Source organism: Oncorhynchus mykiss, chromosome 3, assembly GCF_057628025.1.
Source record: "Oncorhynchus mykiss isolate SJ-2025 chromosome 3, ASM5762802v1, whole genome shotgun sequence".
Lineage (NCBI taxonomy): Eukaryota > Metazoa > Chordata > Actinopteri > Salmoniformes > Salmonidae > Oncorhynchus > Oncorhynchus mykiss.
This window is the reverse complement of record NC_143024.1, coordinates 62,214,452-62,234,551: the sequence shown is the minus strand read 5'-3', so window position 1 is coordinate 62,234,551 and position 20,100 is coordinate 62,214,452. Positions and strand designations below refer to the sequence as shown.

At 44.0% G+C, this 20,100-nt stretch overlaps 1 protein-coding gene across 41 annotated transcripts in view; it reads right to left on the bottom strand.

The window, feature by feature from the left end:
• Nucleotides 1–20,100, bottom strand: part of LOC110520140 (oxysterol-binding protein-related protein 6) — a 62,015-nt gene that overhangs the window by 19,410 nt on the left and 22,505 nt on the right. For all 41 annotated transcript variants that reach the window (XM_090229817.1, XM_090229834.1, XM_036974479.2 and 38 more), the window contains exons 2-5: nt 10,099–10,401; nt 1,505–1,627; nt 1,276–1,329; nt 671–784 (exon numbers count right to left, since the gene is read on the bottom strand). In XM_090229817.1, coding sequence (XP_090085943.1) covers nt 671–784; nt 1,276–1,329; nt 1,505–1,627; nt 10,099–10,254 — 447 coding nt within the window. In that variant the 5' untranslated portion in view covers nt 10,255–10,401. The remainder of the gene's footprint in view (nt 1–670; nt 785–1,275; nt 1,330–1,504; nt 1,628–10,098; nt 10,402–20,100) is intronic.

The following is a 20,100-nucleotide window of genomic DNA, read 5'->3' as shown; positions in this document are numbered from 1 at the left end:
GCTTGGCATTGCGCATGGTGATCTTAGGCTTGTGTGCACTTACATAGTGCAGAAATTTGACACACCTTGGAAAGGTGGCATCCGATGACGGTGCCACATTGAAAATCACTGAGCTCTTCAATAAGGCCATTCTACTGTTAATATTTGTCTATGGAGATTGCATGGCTGTGTGCTCGATTTTATACACTTGTCAGCAACGGGTGTGGCTGAAATAGCCGAATCCACTAATTTGAAGAGGTGTCCATATCTTTTACATACATTGATCAAAAATATAAATGCAACATGTTAAGTGTTGGTATCATGTTTCATGAGCTGAAATAAAATATCCCAGAAATGTTCCATATGGACAAAAAGCTTACTTTTCTCAGATGTTCCATCCTTGTTAGTGAGCATTTTATCCTTTGTAAAGTTAAAGTCCTTTTGTGGGGAAAACTCTGATTGGCTGGGCCTGGTTCCCCACTAGGTGGGCCTGGCTCCCAAGTGGGTGGCCCCTGCCCAGTCATGTGAAATCCATAGATTTAATTTATTTCAATCGACTGATTTCCTTATATGAACTGTAAAACAGCAAAATCTTTGAAATGGTTACATTTTTGCTCAGTGTAGAAATTGTCCCCTTCCTAACTTAGCCTATATCATCCATCATTTCTATCTCGGTCACAATGAAGCTTACTTTGAGGTGGTAGATATGCTCCTCTGTGTCCAAGTCAATGCGGCGGGCCCTCTTCTTGATGGACATGACTGACAGACCCACATCAATGCAGCCATGCAGTTTGGCTTTCTGAATCTTAGAGAAGAGAGTTTAACAGAAGTCAACGTATGTCATGTAAGCAGGTGTGATCACTCATTGTTGCTGTGTAAATAAATGGAATCTTAAGGTGAAGAAAAAGAAAAGAGCATCACGATGGAAAGCTACAGACCTACTTGTCTCTAAAGTCTTATTCAAAAGTAATCATCATGTGATTCAGCACTATTACGCAACATCATGCATTGAGGCTAGTTTGCCAGTTCGGTTCAAAGAGATCAAGGCTGACAAGAACATGGCTGCTTCCAGGAAGCCCTGTGAAAGGAAGGGCCCTTTGTACACATCTGATTAGTGTGGACGCAGCAGTTTAGCCAGTAATTTGGAAGATTTCCTGCAGGCTGACTTGGGCAGCTGAAACACAATGGGCAGAGTGACCCTGGGGGTGTTTCTGCTGAGTCACCATGGTGCCACAGCCATGCCAAGCGAGGCTGCCCTTGGTCTCTGCCCCGTGGCTACTAGTCAGGGTTACTCACATCAATGGGCGACTTGGAGTACTTCAGCATCCCATTGTCCAGGACAAAAAAACGCTTTGGAAAAACAACAACAACAAAACATTGAGTTGGTGACTAGCAGCACTTGTCTCTAGAAATATATGTCCTTTTGAGAATTGTGTTTGGTGACTTTTCTGAAGGGTTTCGCAAACAAGGAAATCGATGAAAACAAGTAAACAGTTTTGTGTCCCACTCGGTCGTTAAGCCCTACCTTGTGCCAGCCTTTCAGCGGCCATTTTCGCTTCTTCAGCATGAAGCCCTCGTGTTTATCTGGCCTCTGGACGTTGCTCTGGCCGATTCTCAGTCCCTCAATGATTTCCCAGCTGTCTGCCTCCTAGGGATGGAGAGAAAAACAGAGCCGTGTCGGAACTCATCTGTTCACTTCTCCAGGGTCAGGGAACACAGTCAAGAAACGCCCCCGGCCTTGGCCGCATCGGATTCTACCTGTAAACAGTATGAATAATAGATACTACCAGCTATAACAGAAATACTACTAGTATACTACAGTATATTACATCGAACTGGGCATTTTGTCTAACTATTTACAGAAATACTGCCCGATTGAGTATCTTGTAGCCCTCTCAGCATTTCCACTCCATTAGCTTTCCCTTAGTCTGCTCTCCTGTTTCTGTTGGCTCTGCAAATCACAGGCCTCCTCTGGAGTGGAGGGAGGGATGGGGTCAGGTAAGGATACGTATGACAGGGCAGAAGTGTCCCACTATAAGACAGAGACCCAGGAGAATCCCCACTGGGCTGTGTGGGTCGGGCGATGGTCAGGTGAGGTTACAGCTGAATACGGAAACATTATTATCTGCCTAATAAGAGTCCCCTGCAGCGCTGACAGCCCAGTGTGTGTGTGTGTGTGTGTGTGTGTGTGTGTGTGTGTGTGTGTGTGTGTGTGTGTGTGTGTGTGTGTCTGCGTGTGTGCATGACAGGATGAGGCATCACTCAACACCCAGGGATTACTATAGGCCATGAAGGGTCATGTGGCTATAACCACACACACAACACCCAGGGCAAAACAAACTGTTGGCTGCTGCACTGTTGTGGACAAAAATACACCTCTCACCTTGCAACAACCTCCTCTCGCTCTCTGTGTCTGTTTCTATGTGTGGGCCTCTCTCTCTCTGTGTGTGTGTGTGTGTGTGTGTGAGAGAGAACAACATTGGACGGCCTAATAAATATGGCAAAGTAGACTTGACTTCAGTGTGTAACAACCAGCTTTTTAACCAGCCCAGTGCAGAAAGCCAGAGACTACAGCTGGTATTCTGTTCTGGTCTGCCCCAGTTCAGTCACCATAGCAGCCTGGGAGGAGAAGTAGGCCATTCCAAGCCCTCTATTTAAAAAGTTCAACTCACCTTCCAAAGAAATTAATTCAAAAAACGAGATGCTTCCGAAGAAGTTCATTCAGAAACGTTTGCATACTTGCCCCCATTACGCTGGAATACGAAGAGGAATGAACGCATCATAACCACTAAATCTGTATCCTCACAATGTTGGAGGATAGATGGATTGAGGTTGCTCCAATAATATACAACTTTGTTGTCCCAATACACAGTAATCAGGCTTCCAGCTCCCTGATTGTGCTTGATAGACAAAGAACAAGAGCAAAGCCTCAGTTCACTAAAACAACTTCCCTGTGTAGTTTATTCTTATTATTAAAATAATGGTCATGAGTCATTCTCTCACTTCTAAAGAAATACATCTACACCACATTAAATAAAAGCTTGCTCATACTGCAACAGAGGACAGCAGATTTATTTACTTCAACATCCTCTCAAGATTCGAACAACCCAAAGATCAAAGTATATACAGTACCAGTCAAAGGTTTGGACACACCTACTCATTCAAGGGGTTTTCTTTATTTTTTATATTTTCTACATTGTAGAATAATAGCGAAGGCATCAAAACTATGAAATAACACATGGAATCATGAAGTAACCAAAAATGTAGCCATCCTTTGCCTTGATGACAGCTTTGCACACTCTTGGCATTCTCCCAACCAGCTTCACCTGGAATGCTTTTCCAACAGTCTTTTCCAACATATGCTGAGCACTTGCTGGCTGCTTTTCCCTCCATCTGCGGTCCAACTCATCCCAAACCATCTCAATTGGGTTGTCGGGCGATTGTGAAAGCCAGGTCATCTGATGCAGCACTACATCACTCTCCTTCCCACTAAGCCCAAACCAGATGGGATGTAGCATCGCTGCAGATTGCTGTGGTAGCCATACTGGTTAAGTGTGCCGTGAATTCTAAATAAATCACAGACAGTGTCAACAACAAAGCACCCCCACACCATCACACCTCCTCCTCCATGCTTCACAGTGGGAACCACACATGCAGAGATCATCTGTTCACCTACTCTGTGTCTCACAAAGACACGGCGGTTGGAACCAAAAATCTCAAATTTGGACATCAGAACAAAGGACAGATTTCCACTGCTCTAATGTCCATTGTTCGTGTTTCTTGGCCCAAGCATGTCTCTTCTTCTTATTGGTGTCCTTCAGTAGTGGTTTCTTTGCAGCAATTCGACCACGAAGGCCTGATTCACACAGTCTCCTTTGAACAGTTGATGTTGAGATGTGTCTGTTAGTTGAACTCTGTGAAGCATTTATTTGAGCTGTAATTTCTAAGGCTGGTAACTCTAATGAACTTATCATCTGCAGCAGAGGTAACTCTGGGTCTTCCTTTCCTGTGACGGTCCTCATGAGAGCCAGTTTCATCATAGTGCTTCATGGTTTTTGCAACTGCACTTTCAAAGTTCTTGAAATTTTCCGGATTGACTGACCCTCATGTCTTAAAGTAATGATGGACTGTCGTTTCTCTTTGCTTATTTGAGCTGTTCTTGCCATAATATGGACTTGGTCTTTTATCAAATAGGGCTATCTTCTGTATACCATCCCTACCTTGTCACACCACAACTGATTGGCTCAAACGCATTAAGAAGGAAAGAAATTCCACAAATTAACTTTAACAAGGCACACCTGTTAATTGAAATGCATTCCAGGTGACTACCTCATGAAGCTGGTTGAGAGAATGCAAACAGTATGCAATACTGTCATCAAGGCAAAGGGTGGCTACTTTGAAGAATATAAAATATATTTTGATTTGTTTAACACCTTTTTGGTTACTACATGATTCCATATGTGTTATTTCATAGTTTTAATGTCTTCACTATTATTGTACAACGTAGAATATAGTAAAAATAAAGAATACTCTGGAATGAGTAGATGTGTCCAAACTTTTGACTGGGACTGTGTATATTTATTTGTATGAAGTCGGCTATCTTATGAAGACCTAGGCCTAATAAAGCATTATTAAAAAGGACACTGGCTTCCTAAAATGTTTCATTTCCGCTTTAACGTAGTCTAAATCGTTTTACTGCCTGGGATTGTGATTTAATAGCCATGATATCCACTGGATCCAACGCGCGACTGATTATTCCACTGCTTTAAAGCTTGCAATGCATTATGCATCCACCAGCATGGAAAGAGTATAAACCTATCAAATGTCCAGGCTATTGATATCTTTCAATGGTAACTAACTACCAGCTCATGGGACCAACCTTCATTGGTACACAGTGGTGTGGTAGGCTACATTCATCTCCAATACTGCAATGAATCAAACCGTTACTACAGGTGAGGTCTTTAGGAGCAGGGAAAAGGACCAACTGTCCTTGGGGACAAATTAGGGTAAATCTGGACTATAACTATCTAGACCTACACGGCACGGCAGAAGCAGAATTCCTATGGCAGCTTCATCTGACACGTCTGTTTTCCCAGGGACTCCCAGAGTACAGCGCATTGAGGGCATACTACTGCTGCTTGAGCATTAGGCAACATCCCGCCTTGTTTGGTATGTTCGCTGTGTATTGAAGCACACCCAACAAACTCAAATCCGCCAATGCTGACACCACAACACTTGAGACCATGTTGATTTTGTGTCGCGAATCTCTCTTGCTTTCGCAACTAAGCACGGCAACTCACCTGCGACCTGAACAACAACAAGTAGCAGACTGAGATTTGCCAGAGGAACATCCACACCGTAGTGACTAATCCCCCATCACGATGGATGTTAATTCAAGTACAACATTAAGTACCCATTGGACCCTAGCGCTGATCAGAAGCAGACAACCTAAGTGCCAGGCATTGGTAATCACTGCCAATGTGATTGTAACGAGACGAGAGTCATTTGCTGCAGTCTTGGGTTTTGCTTTGCCATAAATCTGAGTGTGAGAGGGGCTGGGCTGTTGCTGCGCTACTGATGAGATGTAACACCGTGTGAGGTAATATAAACACTGCCTGCATTCCAAATGGCACCCTATCCCCTAAATAGTGCAATACTTTTGACCAGGGCCCATAGGGAATATAGAGAATTGTACACTGAGTGTACAAAACATTAGGAACACCTTCCGAATATTAAGTTGCACACTCTCAATTCGTCGGGGCATGGACTACAAGGTGTCGAAAGTGTTCCACAGGGATGCTGGTCCATGCTGACTCCAATGCTTCGCACAGCTGTGTCAAGTTAGCTGGATGTCCTTTGGGTGGTGGACCATTCTTGACACACACGGGGAAACTGTTGAGCAGGAAAAACCCAACAGCGTTGCAGTTCTTGACACAAACCTTCTGTGCCTAGCGCCTACTACCATACCCCGTTTAAAGGCACTTTTATCTTTCGTCTTGCCCATTCAGCCTCTGAATGGCACACATACACAATTCATGTCTCAATTGTCTCGAGGCTTAACAATCCCTCTAACCGGTCTCCACCCCGTCATCTACACTGATTGAAGTGGATTTAACAAGTGGCATCAATAAGGTGTTAGGTTCCAAATATCAGAGTAAGAACTCAACGGACAATATGAAAGCTTAAACCAAGTTTATTCATCCCAGAGGGTCAAACAGCTGAACAGACAAAGACATATTCACACAAGCACTGATATTTATCCCTTTCTCCTATGAAGAGTCTCCTCCTACACATCTGAACAGCCAATACATCTCTGTTGCTAGACAGAACTTTAGTGATACCTGTTCTTCATCTGACCTGACCTCTGACCCAAAGTGCTCACTCCTCCCCAACTCGCGGCTGTCATGGTGTTTGGTACCAGGCTGTGTCTCTTCTCATCCCAGAGGATCCCTCCCATAGGATCCCTGGTGGCTAACACTAACATATCCTGACATAATGTAAACATTACACATTACCCTCTCTCCCTCAGTGACATGAATAAGTATATTTCATATTATCAAAAACCCAACAAAGGGATCATAGCTTTCACCTGGTCAGGCTGTCATGGAAAGAGCATGTGTCCCTAATGTTTTGTACACTCAAGTTTGTAGGGAATAGGGTGCCATTTGGGCCTTTTCCACTGCCTCACTGTAATAAACATGATTGACTCAGAGCTGCAGGAAGGGCGAGGGGAAGAAAGCACTGAGTTAAACCTTTAGGTGCCAGAAGGCAGAAGCCTGACCTATAGTGGAGCAGGTGGGAATACGTAGTGTGTCTGCTGTACTCTCCACTTCACACATTGACAAGGGCAACAGATGGCAGGTTTACCCCCCCCCCCCCCCCCCCAACACAGATTGCCCATGGATTGTCCATTAAGAGGAGGATCTATGGGCCAATCCTTGCAAAGAACGTATAGTGCTGGGGTTTCCAACCCTGTTCCTGCAGAGCAACCCTCCTGTAGGTTTTCATTCCAACCCTGTTTCTGGAGAGCTACCCTCCTGTAGGTTTTCATTCCAACCCTGTTTCTGGAGAGCTACCCTCCTGTAGGTTTTCACTCCAACCCTGTTTCTGGAGAGCTACCCTCCTGTAGGTTTTCATTCCAACCCTGTTTCAGGAGAGCTACCCTCCTGTAGGTTTTCACTCTAACCCTGTTCCTGGAGAGCTACCCTCCTGTAGGTTTTCACTCCAACCCTGTTCCTGGAGAGCTACCCTCCTGTAGGTTTTCATTCCAACCCTGTTTCTGGAGAGCTTCCCTCCTGTAGGTTTTCACTCCAACCCTGTTTCTGGAGAGCTACCCTCCTGTAGATTTTCATTCAAACCCTGTTTCAGGAGAGCTACCCTCCTATAGGTTTTCACTCCAACCCTGTTCCTGGAGAGCTACCCTCCTGTAGGTTTTCACTCCAACCCTGTTCCTGGAGAGCTACTGTCCTGTAGGTTTTCACTCCAACTAACCTGGTTCAGCTTATCAAACAGCTAATTATTAGAATCAGGTGCTAGATTAGCGTCCCTACAGGACGGTATCTCTCCAGGAACAGGGTTGGAGTGAAAACCTACAGGACAGTAGCTCTCCGGGAACAGGGTTGGAGTGAAAACCTACAGGACGGTAGCTCTCCGGGAACAGGGTTGGAGTGAAAACCTACAGGACGGTATCTCTCCAGGAACAGGGTTGGAGTGAAAACCTACAGGACAGTAGCTCTCCGGGAACAGGGTTGGAGTGAAAACCTACAGGACGGTAGCTCTCCGGGAACAGGGTTGGAGTGAAAACCTACAGGACGGTAGCTCTCCGGGAACAGGGTTGGAGTGAAAACCTACAGGACAGTAGCTCTCCGGGAACAGGGTTGGAGTGAAAACCTACAGGACGGTAGCTCTCCGGGAACAGGGTTGGAGTGAAAACCTACAGGAGGGTAGCTCTCCAGGAACAGGGTTGGAGTGAAAACCTACAGGACGGTATCTCTCCAGGAATGGGATAACCCAGTTAAAACATTTTTTTTAAAGGGACTTAATGTCTGGACACCCAAAACAAGGGCTTCATTGGATATACTTTTGCAGCGGAGATGTATTATATTGTCAGCGCTTCCTCATCCTTTCATCTTCCATCAATGTGTTCTGACCATTACCATGAACACAGCCTCTATCTGCTGCTGCTGCTGTTCATAATCACGTCATTGATTTCTCCACAGCCATAAATCCACCAGTCATCTGCTATCAAAAGACTTTCCCTGCTCCCCCACAGAAGCATAAAGGGAAGCAAACGTTTCAGACTCATCATGTTCCTTATCTCCATGCCTCAGAACCATCTTATCACACCAAGAGACGGCAGACGGTTGTTATAGCATAGAGAAAAAGGTTTGCGTGATTATCTAGACACACAGAGGGATGACTGTGTAGGATGTGCGCGGAATCAGTGTGTCGGTACTATACACTGCAGGTGGTGTCTCTAATTGCACTTGTGAGAGTCTCCAGTCCAGAGTGCCTAACGGTAGTCAGCAGCACAAGAGAAAGTGACATGCACTGATCCCATAGGGACTGGATCTCATTAAGGCTTCCCCCACAAATAGCCACTGTACTCACTTTCCCTCGCACACTGAAACACACTGCAGCCAGCCAAGCCTACCAAGGTCTTTTCCCTGGGACTGTGGTCTGCACCACTTCCCCAGGAGTCTCTAGGGAGGATGTGACCCTTATACAGCAGTAAACACGCATACAGACACTGATACACACATACTCTTTCTACACCCCCTAACCACATAAACAACGAGGCAACAGAGTTATAAAAGATTACTCCTGGTGCTCGAGTTAATGCATCACTACGGTGATGGCGATACTGAGCTGGGTTGAACCTGGTCGCGCCTTTTAACTCGGGAGCCAATGAGGACACAGGATCAGCCTGTATTAACAAATCCCACCACATGGCCCCACCTCCAGCCTCAACACAACAATAGCTGTGTACTATAGTAGACAATCCTCTGGTGCTTCCCTGGATCTACAGCATCTACCCAGTAAATTACTACAGTAATGAAATACAACAGCAGTCACTATCGGCCAATAACCTTTCTAGGCATCGCAGTCTCACAAAGGACGAGTAAGGTGAATCAATTGGACAAGTGCCTAATTTCTTGCATGCCTCTTACCTCCCTTGCTTGCTACTTTAATTAAACTCATTAAATTAGCGGAGTAGGAATGGGACATCAATATGCTGTTTAGATTAGAGTGAATTCACAGAACAGGCTAGAAGACCGCAGAGCTCACAAGGTCTCTTTGTACACCATGTACAGCACGACAGGGAACAGAGTAGGAGGCACAGGAAGGGTTAAATCTCTCATTCAGCAGCAAGCCTGACTGCTACTGTACAGGCCGCAATTCCTCCACCAACTCCCCAAAGCACTCCTCTTCAGAGAGCAATCTCCCATGGTTACGGGAATGCAGAAGTAGCTCCCACACAGCACAGAATACCAGAGCGTGCCACATGTACACTGGTTCAATCGAGCCTTGGCTTTCTAACTCTACCTCATGAATTATTTACGACCCCCCCCCCCATCGGAAAAGCTGTGATGTCAGAGATTCCAGATAAGTGTCCTGTTTCTCCATGGCTACGGTGATATGGCAGTTCAGTTCACAGACCGAGACAGTAGAAAGGCTTCCTCTTCACACGCTTATAAAAGGGGCTAACATTTAAGCCCCTGTAAGCTGACCCTTAAAATAAAGAATGTTTCTAATTCACTGTTTACAATACCTCCGACTTAGGACATGGTGAACAGTGGACACAGATAAGCCACAATGCCAGGTATTGGCACCAGTACTCTACAACATACTACAGTGCACAACATAAAACGCCTAGAATGATAGTAGCTAGTTACATACAGTGCATAGTCATCACCTCCTCATAATAGCACAGCTCACAGTGATCGCCCTTACAGACTGCGCTCAGGGAGCTGTTACCTCCAGTCAGTCCCACTCTGTCTGTCTGCTGCTCCAGAGACAGTCTCAGGGGAGCCCGATTGAGTGAATCAAACCACTACACTGTTCCCAGAGCAGCGGACTGTGTCTCACTCTGTCTGTCTGGAGGCGGGCGCTGCTTACCTGGCGGGTGTCGCGCTGGTACGAGGAGGAGGACGAGGCGCTTTTGTGTGTGGGCGTGGACGCCTTGTGGTGGTGGACGGGCGTAGAGCACCTCTCCTCGGCGCTCATGGTGCGGTGGCTGCTCTGGCTGGGGTTCCTGTGGTGGTGGTAGGACATGGCTTCCCTCCCTGTAGCACCCCTCTCTGTGGCTTTCTGACTGGACTCGGCTGTTCCTCCCTCAGCAGCGGCTCCAGGCCATGTGGGTAAACAGCATTATCTGATGCAGCTCTGCAGCACGCTTTCCCCGGCTCACGCTCCTCTCATCTGCAGCACAGACAGAGACAGACATGACACACAGACGTTAGGCTACGTTATGTTAACCCCTCCTCCTCCTCCCATCACTGTTTCCGGTTGTGCATCCATCCAGCCCAGAGCCTAAACGACACTACACATCCTAGCAATTCGAGTTCTAGCCAATTGAGCTTCAGCACCCCACCATTTAAGTGACAGCTAGCAAGATGCACACACAGCAGAGAGAGAGAGAGCACGTTACAGAGGGTCAAAGATCATGCCCCCAAGACATGCTAACCTCTCACCATTACCAATAACAGGAGAGGTTATAGCATGTCTCGGGGGTATGATCTTTGACCCTCTAACTTTCTCACGTCATCATTTACGATTCATTACAGATTATCCTTAATCATGGTAGCGTCTAGAGCTGGGTGAAATGGTGAGTGATACAGCTTATTTATTATTATAGTTAAGGGATCTACACTGACATGTTTTACAAGGAGTACATACACTACCGGTCAAAAGGTTTAGAACACCTACTCATTCAAGGATTTTTCTTTATTTTTACTATTTTCTACATTGTAGAATAATAGCAAAGACATCAAAATGATGAAATAACACATGGAATTAGGTAGTAACCAAAAAAGTGTTAAATAAAAATATATTTGAGATTCGAGATTCTTCAAATAGCCACCCTTTGCCTTGATGACAGCTTTGCACCCTCTTGGCATTCTCTCAACCAGCTTCATGAGGTAGACACCTGGAATGCATTTCAATTAACAGGTGTGCCTTCTTAAAAGTTAATTTTGTGGAATTTCTTTCCTTCTTAATGTGTTTGAGCCAATCAGTTGTGTTGTGACAAGGTAGTTTATATACTTTAAGACATGAAGGTCAGTCAATACTAGGGTTGCACATTTTGGGGTATATTCAAAGGTGGAAACTTTCTGTTGGAATTAACGGGAATATATGGGAATTAAACGGGAATATATGGGAATTAATGGAAATATAGGCAAATTAATATTAATACCCTTTAAATGTAGATGTTTTGCATTGGATATATTTACCATATCATATGGAGACAGAAACATAAACCATTTACCTTATCATAAGTAGACAAAATTGCAAATGATTAAATCCATCCAATAGAAATTTAAAAAAACAATTTAGTTACGAATTGAACTTTTATTAAATGAGGTGACTCTTCACATGGGATTATTTCACTGAACAACAAAAGGGAATATCTCCCAAATACGTTTTCCACATACATTGTTGCTGTAAAATGATAGTCTAGAAACTAAAGCTTTGGTTGTCTTCCTCTCAGGCTTCCATGTCTTCTCCCTGGACCTCCTCAATGTCCACCTCTTAAACATCAGACTCTGATGCCTCATTCACTGTCACTTTCCAACCTTGTTGAGGATGGCTCGTTGTCAGGCTCAAAAAGCTTCAAATTTGCCCGGACGGCCACCAATTTTTCAACCCTTGTATTGGTCACCCTGTTGTGTGCTTGGTTTGTGTTCCCAAACAAGGGCCAGTTGCACACTGAGGCGGATGATGGAGGTATGAGATATGTTGGCACGACTGCCATATTGCATCTCCATACCAAAGCCCTTGCTTGGAAGTGTACTTCGTCAGACTGCAAAGAACCTTGCCCTCATCCAGGCCAAGGTGGTGAAACACGGTAGTGATGACACCATAGGCCTAGTTGATCTCTACACCAGACAGGATGCTCTTGCCAGCATACTTGGGGTCAAACATGTACGCTGTGGCTTGTATGGGCTTCAGGCAGAAGTCTTCACGCTTTTTGATGTATTTCAGAACTGCAGTTTCCTCTGCTTGGAGCAACAGTGAAGTGGGCAGGACAGTACGCATTTCTTCTCTTACATCTGCAAGCAGAGTCTGAACATCAGATAGGATGGCATTGTCTCCATCAATCCGTGCAATGACTACTGCTATAGGTTTCAGGAGTTTCAGGCTGCTTACCACTCTCTTCCAAAATGCATCATCCAGGAGGATCCTCTTGATGGGGCTGTCCATATCGGCAGACTGTGATATGGCAACACCCAACGGGTGTTGCTGGGCAGCTTCAATGTGGTGCTCTTATTCTTCTCACTTTGCTTGGTGAGGTAGATTGCTGCTATAACTTGATGACCCTTCACATACCTAACCATTTCCTTGGCTCTCTTGTAGAGTGTATCCATTGTTTCAGTGAAATTATGTTTTTGAGGAGCAGATTCAATGCATGAGCAGCACAGCCAATGGGTGTGATGTGAGGGTAGGACTCCTCCACTTCAGACCAAACAGCCTTAATGTTTGCAGCATTGTCTGTCACCAGTGCAAATACCTACTGTGGTCCAAGGTCATTGATGACTGCCTTCAGCTCATCTGCAATGTAGAGACCGGTGTGTCTGTTGTCCTTTGTGTCTGTGCTCTTGTAGAATACTGGTTGAGAGGTGGAGATGATGTAGTTAATGAATCCTTGCCCACGAACATTCAACCACCCATCAGAGATGATTGCAATACAGTCTGCTTTCTCTATGATTTGCTTGACTTTCACTTGAACTCTTAACTCTGCAGCCAGCAAATTAGTAGATAAAGTATGTCTGGTTGGAGGGGTGTATGCTGGGCGAAGAACATTCAGAAATCTCTTCCAATACACATTGCCTGTCAGCATCAGAGGTGAACCAGTAGCATACACAGCTCGAGAAACACATTCCTCAGCATTTCTCTGACTATGCTCCTCCTTTGAGTAAAAAAAAACTTCTAATTCCAGAAGGACCATGAGCTGTTGCTATCGATAAGGTGTATGATTCATAATTTTCACCTCAAATAGAAGTAGAGGGACTTTTGTCAGGTTGCTTGTTGTGAGCGCTGAGGGAACTTTATGCACTTGGCCAGATGATTCTGCATCTTTGTTGCATTCTTCACAAATTACACTGCTCAAAAAATAAAGGGAACACTTAAACAACACAATGTAACTCCAAGTCAATCACACTTCTGTGAAATCAAACTGTCCACTTAGGAAGCAACACTGATTGACAATAAATTGCACATGCTGTTGTGCAAATGGAATAGACAACAGGTGGAAATTATAGGCAATTAGCAAGACACCCCCAATAAAGTAGTGGTTCTGCAGGTGGTGACCACAGACCACTTCTCAGTTCCTGATCCCATAGGGACTGGATCTCATTAAGGCTTCCCCCACAAATAGCCACTGACCTCCAGCAGGACACAAATGTGCATGTGTCTGCTCAAATGGTCAGAAACAGACTCCATGAGGGTGGTATGAGGGCCCGACATCCACAGGTGGGGGTTGTGCTTACAGCCCAACACCGTGCAGGACGTTTGGCATTTGCCAGAGAACACCAAGATTGGCAAATTCGCCACTGGCGCCCTGTGCTCTTCACAGATGAAAGCAGGTTAACACTGAGCACAGGTGACAGACGTGACAGTCTGGAGACGCCGTGGAGAATGTTCTGCTGCCTGCAATATCCTCCAGCATGGCCTGTTTGGCGGTGGGTCAGTCATGGTGTGGGGTGGCATTTCTTTGGGGGGCCGCACAGCCCTCCATGTGCTCGCCAGAGGTTAGGGACCGAGATGAGATCCTCAGACCCCTTGTGAGACCATATGCTGGTGCGGTTGGCCCTGGGTTCCTCCTAATGCAAGACCTCATGTGGCTGGAGTGTGTCAGCAGTTCCTGCACGAGGAAGGCATTGATGCTATGGACTGGCCCGCCTGTTCCCCAGACCTGAATCCAATTGAGCACATCTGGGACATCATGTCTCGCTCCATCCACCAATGTTGCACCACAGACTGTCCAGGAGTTGGCGGATGCTTTAGTCCAGGTCTGGGAGGAGATCCCTCAGGAGACCATCCGCCACCTCATCAGGAGCATGCCCAGGTGTTGTAGGGAGGTCATACAGGCACGTGGAGGCCACACACACTACTGAGCCTCATTTTTACTTGTTTTAAGGACATTACATCAAAGTTGGATCAGCCTGTAGTGTGGTTTTCCACTTTAATTTTGAGTGTGACTCCAAAGCCAGACCTCCATGGGTTGATAAATTTGATTTCCATTGATACATTTTGTGTGATTTTGTTGTCAGCACATTCAATTATGTAAAGAAAAAAGTATTTAATAAAAATATTTCATTCATTCAGATCTAGCATGTGTTATTTTAGTGTTCCCTTTTTTTTGAAAAGTGTATTTGGCACAGTGTTTACAAATTTACACAGCTTTTCCTTCTACATTAGCTGCAGTGAAATGTCTCCACACATCAGATAGTGCCTGTGGCATTTTCCTGTAAAGATTAGAAAAACATGAGTAAAAAAACAAAACACAAAATACAATTCCATGTACAGATTAATAGTTAAGCAGTTAGATTAAACAACTCCTTTGTAAGCATTTTTTAAAAAATGAAACATGTATGGAAACAGGTGAATTAACACTCCGCAGTTAGCAGGCTCAAGCAATCCAAAACCCACATCGTACCAAACTCTAACTAGCAGAAATTGTTAACACATTAGAAATGATTTAAACACACTTCTCTGTAGGCTACTATTTACTAGTTAACAAAAAATCATGTATGTCATATAATATATTCACCCCACCCAGTATTGTAATCAAAACTTACCAGAAAGCATGTAGTCAAAATGTAACCAAAATATGCCACAAGACCTAGAATTGCCTTATGTATATCGCACAAAAAAATGGTTCCTTGTTATAAGCCAGCTTTTTGGATGAATTTAAGCAAAAATCCCAACTTTTCCTGGTTTAACTTCCCATGGAAAATTTCCAGCAAGTTTCCGACCCTTTGCAACCCTAGTCAATACAGAACATTTCAATAACTTTTTAGGTTTCTTCAAGTGCAGTCGCAAAAACCATCAAAGGCTATGATGAAACTGGCACTCATGAGGACCCAGAGTTACCTCTGCTGATGAGGATAAGTTCATTAGAGTTACTAGCCTCAGAAATTGCAGCCCAAATAAATTCTTCACAGAGTTCAAGTAACAGACACATCTCAACATCAACTTTTCAGAGGATACCGTGTGAATCAGGCCTTCATGGTTGAATTGCTGCAAAGAAAACACTACTGGAGGACACCAATAAGAAGAGATGTGCTTGGGACAAGAAACACGAGCAATGGACATTAGATCGGTGGAAATTTGGAGTCCCAATTGGAGATTTTTGGTTCCAACCATCGTGTCTTTGTGAGACGTGGTGTGGGTGAACAGATGATCTCTACATGTGTATTTTCCACCGTAAATCATGGAGGAGAAGGTGTTATGGTGTGAGGGTGCTTTGCTGGTGACACTGTCTGTGATTTATTCTGTGATTTATTTTGAATTCAAGGCACACTTATCCAGCATGGCTACCACAGCATTCTGCAGTGATGCGCCATCCCATCTGGTTTGGGCTTAGCGGGACTATCATTTGTTTTTCAACAGGACAATGACAAACATTTCTAAAAACCTGTTTTTACTTTGTCATTATGGGGTATTGTGTGCAGATGTTTATTTATTTAATACATTTTAGAATAAGGCTGTAACGTAACAAAATGTGGAAAAAGTTAAGGGGTCTGAATACTTTCCGAAGGCACTTTGTATATATTCCGGAGTCTGACATTGCTCGTTCTGATATTTATGAATTTCTTTTTGACTTTTTGGATCATGTGTGTATTGTTTTGTATTGCTAGGTAATACCGCACTGTTGGAGCTAGAAACACAAGTATTTCGCTGCACCTGCGATAACTGCAAATCTGTGTAAGCGACCAATAAACTTTCATTTGATTTGTTGTTGAACGCAATGTTCCATTTTATAATGGCTGCTGTGGCTACTGCTAGCTAGCATGAGGAAGAAAACAGCAGTTTCCTCAAAAACAAGCAGTCGTTTAAGCTTCTGGGATAATTGGACAATTCGGAGTACAACACATTCCTTATCCCTGGATTGAGGTCAAATGTTCAAGACATATCTCGTGCCGGCTCTGCGGTGTCTTAATTTACACAGGAAGTCTGTTCGACCGTAGTTCAGCTGTAAGCAAGCGGGTCAGATCTGGCTACAAATGGAGTATAAACTATAAAATTGGACATTACAAGTCGGAGTTGTGTATCACATTTAACAAACCAAACATTTAAATACAGCTATAGAAGGTAAAGTAAAAACCCAAACCGGTCTGTGCATCATTACCGGTATATAGTCAAACATGGCATACCGTCCAGCAATATTCCCTCAAAAATGTTGAGACACATTTTCACAATTTGAACATTGTGAAAATTCTGTGCAAATTCCTGCGTGCGTTTACAACACTGAAGCTGTACCCGCTTTAAGTTCCAGTTTTAACAGCGGCCAAGTAGGCTACTCTGGTTATTTGAGCATAACGTAGGCCTACCAGAGTGGCCTACCATCAAAAACAATGGAGAAAACGCATCCAATTTTAACATGGAAATAGCTGTTTTATCATTCAACCTAAAGTAGCAGAAAATGTGTGGTGTTCATTGTGGTGTTCACTGTTCACATTCCATGAGACTTTTGAAAAAAACATGCAGGGCTTGACATTAACCTGTTTATCCACTTGTCCTTCAGAGAAGGAGGTGACTGTAAATGTTGTGTGTTGTTTGATGCAAGAAACCACTTTACAAAATAAAATTAATTATTATTACAGAGAATCAGGCAAATTATGCTAACCTCAGCCTATTGGCTACTTAACGTATTCAAGACCATCTCAAAATACAACACTGCCCCTTTAAGATTAAAAAAAGCTCTTTACCTGACGAGCTTTTCAAAGATGGCTAGAAACGCACACATTTTGTGCTCTTGTAGGAAGCAACCACTCACACATTGCTGACTAGAAATTAGCTGTAACTGGGCTAATAACTCACTAACTAGCAAAGAATATGAACAAATGTACACAGGTGGCTACAGGTAGCTCTCGCTTTGATCTCAAAACAAGCGCATCTCAAAACAAGCGCATCTACTCATGGCCGCTCATGCTGTAAACGCAGTCCAGTTCAAATTGAATGGCACAGATACATGGCCATGGCTATTTGCAAATAGGCCTACTGCAGCTCTAATTGGTTAGGGCACAACGGTCTGTGTAGAGTACGGGCCTGAGTCGTGCCTGTCAATGCAGTTAAATAAATAAAAAACAGTTAGTTTTGCATAGTTTGTTTTGTTTCGGTATTTTACATTGGAAGTGACTAATATTGAGTTGATTCGAGCACTATTCCCACAGTAGGGCAAAACTTTGATAGTGTTAACTAAAGAGGAAAACTCAGATATTTCATCTGCGCGGTAGTGCAAAAGTATCTGCACAACATTGCCACCCAGCCCTAGTACAACATTAATTTATTAGTGTTTAGAAACATATTATATTCTTATTTATAATAAAAGTTACTCCAAAATGACACAATACATTACTTCCCATTTCTATTGGGCACAAAATGATCTGGAACACAACCAAAACAAACTGCAAATGCATCCAACACGTTTGTAGAGTCAGAAGCTTGATGTATTCATTGTGTGCTAGGAATATACGAGACAGTGTCTCCTGACCCCTCCTGTCTCAGCCTCCAGTATTTATGCTGCAGTAGTTTATGTGTCGGGGGGCTAGGGTCAGTTTGTTATATCTGGAGTACTTCTCCTGTCCTATTCGGTGTCCTGTGTGAATCTAAGTGTGCGTTCTCTAATTCTCTCCTTCTCTCTTTCTCTCTCTCGGAGGACCTGAGCCCCAGTCCACCTTGCTGTGCTGCTGCTCCAGTTTCAACTGTTCTGCCTTATTATTATTCGACCATGCTGGTCATTTATGAACATTTGAACATCTTGGCCATGTTCTGTTATAATCTCCACCCGGCACAGCCAGACGAGGACTGGCCATCCCACATATGCTCTCTCTAATTCTCTTTCTTTCTCTCTCTCGGAGGACCTGAGCCCTAGGACCATGCCCCAGGAATACCTGACATGATGACTCCTTGCTGTCCCCAGTCCACCTGACTGTGCTGCTGCTCCAGTTTATTCTGCCTTATTATTATTCGACCATGCTGGTCATTTATGAACATTTGAACATCTTGACCATGTTTTGTTATAATCTCCACCCGGCACAGCCAGAAGAGGACTGGCCACCCCACATAGCCTGGTTCCTCTCTAGGTTTCTTCCTAGGTTTTGGCCTTTCTAGGGAGTTTTTCCTAGCCACCGTGCTTCTACACCTGCATTGCTTGCTGTTTGGGGTTTTAGGCTGGGTTTCTGTACAGCACTTTGAGATATCAGCTGATGTACGAAGGGCTATATAAATAAATTTGATTTGAATATGGGAACAAATACTAAACTTTTGACTACTTTATTTATAATAATCTTTAGGGGTGTCAATAATTATGACCCCTACCCTTAAAAAAACCAAAACATTACTTGTTAAACAAAATCTATTTTTCAGAGCTATAATTTCCCTCTTTTTTTGCATACAATATAGCTCAGTATTGGAATTATTTATTTCATACAGTCATTATTGCTCATCTTCATCAAGGGTGTCAATAATTCCGGACCCCACTGTATGTGACATAGTACTCAATAGTCGGGGAACACGTTTTGCTCGTGAGCGCTACTTTCAGAACTACTACTGCTGCTGCTACTCTCTGTTATCTATGCATAGCCACTTATAATAATAACTCTACCTACATGTACATAATTACCTCAATTACCACGACACCGGTGCCTCCGCACATTGACACATTGACTCTGTACCGGTACCCCCTGTATATAGCCTCCACATTGACTCTGTACCGGTACCCCCTGTATATAGCCTCCACATTGACTCTGTACCGGTACCCCCTGTATATAGCCTCCACATTGACTCTGTACCAGTACCCCCTGTGTATAGCCTCCACATTGACTCTGTACCGGTACCCCCTGTATATAGCCCTGCTATTGTTATTTACTGCTACTCTTGAATTATTTGTTATTCATATCTCTTACTTATTTGTAGGTCTTTTCTTATAACTGCATTGTTGGTTAAGGGCTTGTAAGTAAGCATTTCACTGTAAGGTTGTATTCAGCGCATGTGACAAATGACATTTGTTTGATTTTACTGGCTAAAAAGTACACAAACGTACCGGAGAATCTCTTTAATTATTATGTTTGTTATGGTGAGAAAGGTGACATCTCAATTCTGCTCGGCTCTGTATTTCACTCATATCCCACCCAGCAGTGCAGTGGTGTCTGGCCTCCTATCCCTACTCTGCATATCTCGGTCTCTCACCCAGCCGAAGAGCAAACTCACCCAGTATAATTGGCTCAGTGATGCATGCCTGAGGTTTTTCCCATCGCCCTTGTCTCACAGACAGAGATGAGAAGAGACACAGGACACCCAATTAACATTTCTCGTCCACTCCACCTTGTATACGATTCAGTTCTGTTGTGTGGCAGATCGCTGTGTGTTCAGTTAATTCATGACAGTAATCAGCGTCTCGATTGCAGCGGGAAAAACTAGCCATCCCAGATCCCACAGGCAACATAAATCCCTCTGCTTCCATTCTAATTACCATTATGATACATTCGTTAATGACGCCAAATCGGGCGGGGTTACCAAATCAATGCAAGACACAGTGTACAGTATATGCAGGATCTGGAACGCAAACTAGTCTAGGATGTAACCTAGCTCTTACAATTGTTAGGCCTAGATATGTTTTGAATGGATATGGAATGAACAGTCAGTATAATCATCTGACATGCAATGGTTACATCA